General features: G+C 30.4%; 1 protein-coding gene across 2 annotated transcripts; it reads left to right on the top strand.

The window, feature by feature from the left end:
- Window positions 1-1,393: 1,393 nt before the first annotated feature.
- Trhn (tryptophan hydroxylase) lies at window positions 1,394-9,232 on the top strand. Of its 2 annotated transcripts, none has more exons than XM_072910909.1 (12): window positions 1,394-1,805; window positions 2,100-2,204; window positions 2,621-2,834; window positions 4,058-4,161; window positions 4,263-4,330; window positions 4,389-4,439; window positions 7,058-7,156; window positions 7,369-7,415; window positions 7,505-7,640; window positions 7,841-7,967; window positions 8,034-8,263; window positions 8,430-9,232. In XM_072910909.1, the coding sequence occupies exons 1-12, from the start codon at window positions 1,707-1,709 to the stop codon at window positions 8,764-8,766; spliced, it is 1,617 nt and encodes a 538-aa protein (XP_072767010.1). In that variant the 5' UTR covers window positions 1,394-1,706; the 3' UTR covers window positions 8,767-9,232. The 2 variants fall into 2 exon arrangements, with proteins under 2 accessions (XP_072767010.1, XP_072767011.1); XM_072910910.1 differs by having other exon boundaries at window positions 1,763-1,805; window positions 2,075-2,204.
- Window positions 9,233-10,197: the final 965 nt, after the last annotated feature.

Raw genomic sequence — 10,197 nt, forward strand, 5'->3', positions numbered from 1 at the left:
CTAAAAAGTAACGCGTTACCGGTACTAAAATAGTAACGATTCGTTATTTTTTTGTTATTTTTTTTACCGTTATTAAAGATATTTCAATATTCATCGCCAATATTGAAAATCTATACGTTATATACACACTGGGTGCAACTTATTCGTTAATTGTGGAATGAGAAAGAAAAACTTTTTTCCTGGACTCGCGCATCTCACAGTTAACAAATTAGACCAGTGCTATAAAATTTCAGCAGTACCTAAATAGTAGAATAAGCAAATTAATGATTTCTCTGCACATTGGATGCAATAAGCGATATTCGAGAGTTCTGTTTTTCTAGGTATTACATTCGAAAGCAGAGCTCTCATTGAATATCGCTCATTCTGCAGTATAATATTTAAGAAAAATCCAGTATGCCAGAACCATAAGATGTAAACACAAATGTATACACATATCAGTATTGACTAACTACATGTGATACCTTCAGCGCCCTAATGCGCGTGACCAACGCACGATTTATTGAACAAAGATAACTAAAGTAACGTTAAATTCGTTACCGTTACTATAAAAAAGTAATGACGTTACCGTTACCGTTACACATAGAAAAAAGTAACGATCATTACCAAAAATAACGTAACAATAACGGTAACGGCGTTACAAGTAACGCGTTACTTCTCAACTCTGGAAATAAGTTAGTAATATCATTTATATTGTTATACGCGTACCCTATTCGTATACGCCTCATGGCAACAGTTTTTTCTTCGCAATATCACAAAGATAACCAATTATCAATCAATAATTTATATACTGAAATTTTCATATAATTTATCTATATATTATAATAATTCGGCTAACTCTATTTTTAGTCGATAGAAACATTACTTTTCTCATATGATTAAATTATTTACTGCTATAATATATAATAATAAAGGATACATTATTAATGTAATAATAATTACACAATATTTAAAGTAGAATAATTTATGAATATACAACAATTTATATTTTATTAATTATTAATTAATGTATACACCGTGGCCATAATAATATATACACTCATATATAAATAATTATTTATATTATGTATATTAAATTTTTTCGGATGAAATTAACAAGGATTAAATTGCATCTTCGAATTAAATTGCAAAGCAAAGTAAATTGAGAAAATCTCTCAACTTTTTTCTACCTTCTTTCTTTTCTTCTTTACGCACACTGCATCTTATTTCTCACATAAAAATTTATTGCAAAAATAAAGAAACTTTCAACACAGTTGTATCTCGTTTATTGAAGATCTTGCAATTTTTGCGCGCGCTCTTCGTTATCAGTGCTCCCTATCATTCGTTCCAGTGACGTCACTCGTAGGAAATACATTCGAGGACCGGCACCACTTGCTGTTAAACGGGGTGAGCCAACACTTGTCTTCAACCCCATGAAAAGTTTTATCCGACCAATGGGAATCGCTGGTGCCGCTGTGCACCGCCCAATCACGGCAAGATCATCATTGAGAAAGAGCACAAACGGGGGAGGCCGAGGTTTTAAGAGAACCTGTTAAGGATGGTACCGGCACACTGTTGCTCGCGCCCTGAAAGACAGTGAGTCGTCAGTCGGTGACCACAAATCAATTCGTATATATATTGCGCATAATATTAAGAAATAAATTCCATTGATAAACGAATTACTGACGTTGTTACATTGTTTCGCAAATTCTTTTATCATAAAAGTCATTATGAGTGGATCAGGAAAAAGTCTCCTCGGGGTGTGGCTATACAGGAGAGGCGAGAGTTGGGCTGTCAAAGAAGGAAGTCCGTTACACAAATCGCGAAATGTATGTTATCATATATTTGATGAAATCAAAAAGCAGATGATGTATAAAGAAATGATAAATTTTGTTTTTCTAAGTTATACAATTAAAGAAAATCACATAAATTTAATATCTATAATAAATTATAAATACTTTTATTGTGTATTTAATTTATTCAATTAATTTAGAGTCTTATATTTTATCAAGAGCTTAAATGTCATAAAAGGAGAAGTGTCTTAAAATAAAATTTACACTATAACAAATAAGAAAATTGAAATAAATATCTTAATAAGTAGATGCATCCTCTCGTTCATTCAGCTCCCCATGGATGAAAGTAATCAACCCAATGACAACAAGAATTCTGTAATATTTTCTCTGAAGAATCAAATCGGCGGCTTAGCGCGAGCGCTTCAAGTATTCCAGGTATGTTTTTATATTTTTCGTTTTTGATATGTGTGTACGTTAAAATTTGTGTCATATTTTCTTCAAATATTTTAATAAGTTATTCAGCGAATCTAAACAAATAATCAAAAATTAGACGATAAAAAAATGCAACATGTTGCAAAATTTGAATACCGCAAGCGTAATGTGAGCATTCTTGTTAAAGTAGTTTTTTTAAGCAACTTTTACAATTAAATAAATAGAGATAAAAGCTCAAATAAAGTATAAATTTACTGTTATAATTTTTAACATTTAAATTTTTATTAGATAAATTATAAATGTATAATCCCACTAATGCATAGAGAGAGACGTTTTCCTTTTGTAATAAAGGATCGAGCATATTGAAAAATACGTTTAGAAAATATTGAAGAAAGACGTATTTTTCTTGTTATGCAAAGGATCTAGGCATAAACGTCGTGCATATTGAATCGAGAAAATCTTTGCGTCGCGGTTCCGAGTACGACATTCTCGTTGATGTCGAATGCGATTCGAAGAAGATGGAACAGTTGATGAAAATGTTGAGCCGCGAAGTAGCGGCTATCAATCTTGCCCATTATGAGCACATCGGAAATATACCACGCGCACCTTCTCTCTCGGCCGCGACAAGCTTCGGTGAGTCTCCAGTACGCCATAAAAAATATCAATAAAATTTTTCATTATGAGAATTTATTTTTTAGATTTTATTTTTCATAATGAGAGATATGATTAAATACAATGCTGATGTGTATTGTTTATATATATATATATATATATATATATATATATATATATATATATATTGTACATAACTTTATTCAACAAAGCTTCGATATGATAAAATACAATGTAATCAGACTTATACTTTAATTTCAATTGTGATAGTTAACATTTCTTAATTAAAATACATATTAGTTCAATAATTATCTAATCACAATTTTGTAACTTGTTAAATATTTGGACACAAATAATTTTAAATTATAAACTTTAGCTTAATTTTATATATTTAGTAAGAAGGGTACAAAAAGCTGTACCCTCTGCTATATTCTGGTTGAACAATTAAAAATTGTAATATTCTTTAATTTTATAGTCAAATTTTGACTTACAAAAAATATACATCTAATTGGTTACAAAAATGACACTAATTTTTAGACTTTAATATAATAATAAAAACCACACGTAACACATTTCCTAATCAACGAGGAAAAATATATGAAAATAATATTTTAAACTTACTTAATGCGATATGGACTCTTATATATATTTTTGTTTCTTAGATTTTTTAATTTTGGTCTCTATATATGTTGACTTATAGTGTAATTTTACGGTTCATATCTTATATGTTTTTGCGCTAAAGATGGCTTGAAAAATCAAACCAAAACGTCTGCTTTTTAACAGATATTCAATAATTGTATAATTCACTGTTTGCATTGTAATAATACATAGTATTGGTTCATCCAATTATATATATAAATATATTAATTAATTTTATTATTTTAGCTCTTTATGCCTTTTATACCCTTCTTACTAATTGTAGAGAAAGCTTTATTATAACTTAATTTTATTTAACTATATTTAATATATACATATATATATATATATAACTATATTTAATATGTCAATATGTTTATTACAATGTAGGGTAAAGAATTTGATTGTTTCATAAAAGTTAAATAATTTAGATTAGATATCACAATTCACTAAAAGTGTATTATTCTTATAGCGAAGACTACATTTGAAAGTTTGATGAAATTTGTATTGAGGTTTACTATACGACGGCTTTTATTGTTTCTAGTCTTCTCCAAGACATTTAGTAATGGAATATCTTATCGCGGATGCTAAGAGTTTCGATTTTATAGATTTTAGTGAAGTAGACATGCCCTGGTTCCCGCGAAAGATATCGGACCTCGATCGTGCGCAAAAAGTTCTCATGTATGGCTCAGAATTGGATGCGGATCATCCTGTACGTTTTTGATATGATTTCACATGCATGTAAAATACTGTTACAGCAACTTCTTCTCGGGTTTACGCTCACTTTAAGATAACTACTCTGCAATTCCACAGGGTTTCAAAGATCCTGTATATCGTAAACGTCGCGAGGAGTTTGCCGAGATCGCCTATAATTACAGGCAGTAAGTAATGATTTATTCGTAAGCGTTTTTTCTAATTACAAATGACGTAATATTTTAGTGGACAACCGATACCTAGGGTGCAATATACGCCGGAAGAAATCAGAACCTGGTACGTTCTTTTACACAAAAATTATATATCATATTTGTAATATTTTTGATAAAAAAATAAGTACATTTTGCTCAATAAACAAAAAAATTTTTAACAATTAAAAAGAAAGAATAAAAAAATATGTAGCTTATTGTTAGAAATTTATAATTTTTAAAAATTAAATTTATAATTTCTTAAATTAAAAATAAGTAGATACACACAGAGAAAACCTTTGCAAACATACTAAAAATTATTTATGATATATCGTAAGTTGTAAATTAATTGATGTCACCATTCGAGACATGGTATACAATTTTTTACCGTGAAACTACAACTATACTACGAACGTGTTTTCGCGTACATGAAGGCAATTAGTATGGATAAAAGAAATGATTTCTCGATACTTAAGTTATACATACTTGTTCGATATCTTCGATCTTATTTCTCGCTAGGAAAAGTTTGTCTCTCTTCTCTCTCTCTCTCTCCCTCTCTCTCTCTCTCTCTCTCTCTCTCTCTCTCTCTCTCTCTCTCTCTCTCTCTCTCTCTCTCTCTCTCTCTCTCTCTCTCTCTATTTATCTATATCTCTATTTCTTCCTACGTCTCTTTGTAACGCGAATCGAAGTAAGATTGGCACGCTGAATGCACCCTTAATTGCGTCAATTTGATTTATCCTCGACGCGGCATCGAGTAGCAACTCGGCTAATGCAATCTCTCTGACTCGAATGCAACGATGCACGAAACAAACATTGCAACTTCGACAAACTTAATCAGAACGAGAGCTTTTCGGCAGAAGTCAAACATTTCAGTGATGTAATAATGAAAATTAATTTGTTTAATAACACTTAAAATACATTATCCAAAATTTGTCAGAGATTAAATATATTCAACACACATATATTCAATATAAATAATATAAAACATCACATAATATATAATAATACAGAAAGTTGCATACATACACATGTATACGTATGCATACATAATGTGTGTTTTTTTATTTTATATGCACTACGCGCAAAAATATAGGAAATACTTTTTATACGTCAAAAAAATGGCCTATTTTCAAACTGTTGTACGTCGGTGAAAAATCATCGTAGAAAAGTTTTTAAAAGCGCATTTTAAAGCTTGAAGTTTCAACTTTAACACATTATTGATAGTTTTTAAAAATTTTTGTGCTTCCTTTATTCCATGCTTTAAAAAAGAACACGTTGTTTTATTCCTTAAAATTATGTATTTTTGAAACTCTGCAGTTTGATAAAAAAAATTCTCTCGATGAATTCAAGTCAAGTTTTATAAAGTACAATATTTTACCGACAAAATGCTTTTTTTAAAACTTTTCTACGATTTTTTTTGACCGAATTACATGACTTTAAAGCTAAACCTAGATTTTTCAGAAATATTGTCGATACTCGATGAAAAATCATCGTAGGAAAATTTAAAAAAAGCATTTTGTAACTTAAGTTTCAGTTTTAACTTGCTATCGATAATTTTTTAAAAAATTTTGATTTTCTTAGACCTATGCTTTAAAAAAGAAACACAATTTTTTCCTTAAAATTACATATTTTTAATATTCTGCAGTTTTTTAAAACAATTTTTCTTAAAAAATTTAAGTGAAATTCCTTAAATTACAACATTTTTCCTATAAAATACTTTTTTTAAAACTTTCCTACAATTTTTTTGACCGAATTACATTGAAGCCAGTCTTACATTTTATTTATAGAAAAAGGACATTTACCGCTGGCATGCGTGCGTGTGTGTCTGTATGTGCGTACGTGTGCGCGCGTTTAATATCGTGTATTAACTTTTCTCTGATCAATTATTGCTTGCTGATTTCGTATGTTTATGCATCTCTGAATAAAATTTTGCGGAAATTGGTTTCAAATTTTTTTTAACGTTTCTCTCAGCTCATCTAAATTTTGCGACTGTTCCTCGCAACACCAAATTTGTTTTCTTACTGATATACACTTCATACCAGAATTAGCGTTATGTGCCTACACTGGCATAACGCAATGACGATTGTAACGTTCATTTCGACGCCGCCAATTACAATCAAAATTTTTTTAAAAATTATCGATAGCACGTTAAAACTGAGATTTTAAGCTTCACAATGCTTTTTCTTAAATTTTCCTACGATGATTTTTCACCGAGTATCGACAATATTTCTGAAAAATCTAGGTTTAGTTTCAAAGTCATGTAATTCGGTCAAAAAAAATCGTAGGAAAGTTTTAAAAAAAGCATTTTGTTGATAAAACATTGTACTTTATGAAACTTGATTTGAATTCATCGAAAGAATTTTTCTTGTCAAGCTGCAGAGTTTCAAAGATACATAATTTTAAGGAACAAAACAATATGTTTTTTTTTAAAGCATAGAATAAAGAAAATACAAAAATTTTTAAAAACTATTGATAATGCGTTAAAGTTGAAACTTCAAGCTTTAAAATGCTATTTTTAAAACTTTTCTATGATGATTTTTCACCGACCTACAACAGTTTGAAAATAGCCCATTTTTTGACGTATAAAAAGTGTTTCCTATATTTTTGTGCGTAATATATATATTGATTTATTTATTTATTTTATATTAAAAACTATATAATTGCATGTAATATAGCAACTTAATTACTTAAATAACTTTACCTTAGGGGAACTGTTTTTCGTGAACTGCATCAACTCTATCAAAAATACGCGTGCAAAGAATATCTAGAAAATTGGCCAAAGTTAGTCAAATATTGCGGATACAGGTATATAACAAAAAGATAATTATCTAACATAAAATCTATTTAAATATAATTTTATTAAAAATATATTATCCATTTATAAAAAGTGTGCACATATATATTATATTTTATATTTTATATAATAATGCTTTCAAATATAATTTTATTTAAAAAATATGTATCGCGTAATTTATGAGAAAGCTCTATAAAATATTGTGCTATTTTGTCACTTTTAGAGAGGACAATATACCGCAACTACAGGACGTGAACGTTTTCCTAAAACGTGAGTGTGATGAGAGATCGCTATATAATTATATTATGACATTTTACGAGAATAAGAAGACATATTTAAACAAAAATCGATATTTGTAGGAACGACGGGATTTCAACTTCGTCCGGTCGCGGGATATCTTACACCGCGGGATTTCCTTTCCGGACTTGCTTTCCGAGTGTTCCACTGCACTCAATACATTCGGCACTCTTCCGATCCATTTTACACGCCGGAACCGTGAGTACACGACACGTTTTTTTTTTTTAATAAAAATGAAAAGTAATAAAAATGTAAAAAGAATGTGTGTGAAAATAATATGAGTTTAAAAATAATATGCAACATAAATATTTACAATAAAATACACTTTTCTAGTTATGACTTCCTCACATTATATCCTATTGACATAAAGTAATTAATAATACTCTGCAATTTATTAGAGATTGTTGTCATGAACTGCTGGGCCACATGCCGTTACTTGCCAATCCAAGTTTCGCACAATTTTCTCAAGAACTTGGTCTGGCCTCTCTCGGTGCATCGGATGACGACATAGATAAATTGGCAACTGTAAGAGTAATCTTTGGATATGGAGTTGTTTCATCTTCTGTCATTCATTGACTTGTATCTTTCCAGCTATACTTCTTCACCGTGGAGTTTGGATTGTGCAAGCAGGATGGTATGTTTCGCGTTTACGGAGCCGGCTTGCTTTCTTCGGTGGCGGAATTGAGACACGCAGTAGCCGCGTCCGAGAAAACCATGAGATTTGAACCGGATATTACGTGCAAGCAAGAATGCATCATTACCGCGTTTCAGAATGCATATTATTACACGGACAGCATAGAGGAAGCAAAAGAGAAAATGCGGCAAGTCCTCTCTTACGACGTTATATATATATATATATATATATATATATATATATATATAACGTCGTATATATATATATATATATACCTTTTCTCTATTTCGAAATCAAATAAGAGCAAATATTATAAATGATTATATATTATTATTATTTATTATTATTTCCAGAGCGTTTGCTAATCAAATTCAACGACCATTCGGAATACGTTACAATCCGTACACTCAATCAGTGGAGGTATTGACAGATGCTCAGAAGATCACGGCTGTGGTCAGCGAGCTGCGAGGTGACCTTTGCATAGTGTCGAATGCCCTGAAGAAGATCCACGAGCAGGATGATACTGTTGATGTCGAGAGAATAACCAACCTGTTGACTCATGGTATCGAGATTCCGCAGGACAGCTCGTCCTCGGACAGCGATAATAGTCCTAATGTCGAGGAGACTTGTCCCCAAGAAGATCAGCAATCGCATTGCAATGATAACAATGTAGTCGCTTTGGGAGATTAAGCGATTGGTGTTATTATACTTTGATTGCATGCTTCTTAAATTTTTAAAAATACTTGAGAAAATCGACGCAGCTTCGGAAATAAATTTTCGCGAATGCAGAGATTTAAAAAAATTAATGTAATTATTGTGAATCGATAAGCAAGATAAAAAAGGCTGTATAAAATAGATCGAATGATCCATTTAACTTTAGAAAATATACTTTAAAGTAAATAATCCGATTTAACAATATGTATATGTATGTGAAATGAAACATATAATAGATAACAAGATATTTAACAGGAATTTTCCCTCTTAGGGAAAAGAAGGAAAATATAAATAAATATCGTATAGATGCAAAAATTAATAAATATTAACATAAAAGTCATAAAATTTTAAAAGATTTATTAGGATAATACAGAGCAGTTGCTGTTTCGATTTTGACCCTGTTTCTGTTAAATGTACAGGCAGAATGTTATATATAGAATACCATCAATGTATCGTAATTAAATTAAAAATAAATGCAAAGTTATAATAAATTTAATCTTACAAATAACTTGTATTATATACATATATATATATATATATATTTTATTTAACAATAATAAATTTTTTATAACATTTTATTATATTTTTCAAACATTATTTGAAACTATTTTAATTGTAATATTTTTGGCTTAATCTCTCTTTAATTTTCATTATTATTAAAAAGAAACGATTGTTTATAATTTTTAACAAATTTTTTCACTTTTTTATTATTTGCACTATTATTTTAGATTTTACGTCAATTTCAGCTACTAGTTAAAATAAGTAACGCAACATTTTTTTGATGAATTTATACATTTTGATGATATTTATACACATATATAAAAGCAGAGAGAAGAATGAGAGGGGTCATGCCCCCGTTTTTTAGAGAACGCTTTTTCCCCGCCGTACAGTGGCGCTAACTGGATCCACAATTGAATTTTCGGAACTACGTGGCTGGATCCACTTTCCAGTGCCACGGTAAAACGACCGATTGGTTCGAGTCCGTGCTAGATCCACAAATTGTGGTTCGTGTCCGTGCTAGATCCATAACTGTGGATCTCAAAAGTACGAAACATATATATATATATATATTACTTCATAATATATGTTAAAGTGAAAAAAGATCACACGCAGTTGCAATTAATAATATGTAATAAAATATTATTGAATGTATATGTTTCGTACTTTTGAGATCCACAGTTATGATCTAGCACGGACACGAACCACAATTTGTGGATCTAGCACGGACTCGAACCAATCGGTCGTTTTACCGTGGCACTGGAAAGTGGATCCAGCTACGTAGTTCCGAAAATTCAATTGTGGATCCAGTTAGCGCCACTGTACGGCGGGGAAAAAGCGTTCTCTAAAAAACGGGGGCATGACCCCTCTCATTCTTCTCTCTGTTAGAACCAGCCCAACTTGTTGGTT

The sequence above is a fragment of the Anoplolepis gracilipes genome, chromosome 2 (genome assembly GCF_047496725.1).
Source record: "Anoplolepis gracilipes chromosome 2, ASM4749672v1, whole genome shotgun sequence".
Lineage (NCBI taxonomy): Eukaryota > Metazoa > Arthropoda > Insecta > Hymenoptera > Formicidae > Anoplolepis > Anoplolepis gracilipes.

What these genes read in the sequence shown, in the direction of transcription:
- Trhn (XM_072910909.1), top strand. Translation starts at nt 1,707, where the DNA reads ATGAGTGGATCAGGAAAAAGTCTCCTCGGGGTGTGGCTATACAGGAGA. An exon ending in AATTGGATGCGGATCATCCT is followed by an intron (nt 4,162 to 4,262) that starts GTACGTTTTTGA and finishes GCAATTCCACAG; the next exon opens with GGTTTCAAAGATCCTGTATA. An exon ending in ACATAGATAAATTGGCAACT is followed by an intron (nt 7,968 to 8,033) that starts GTAAGAGTAATC and finishes GTATCTTTCCAG; the next exon opens with CTATACTTCTTCACCGTGGA.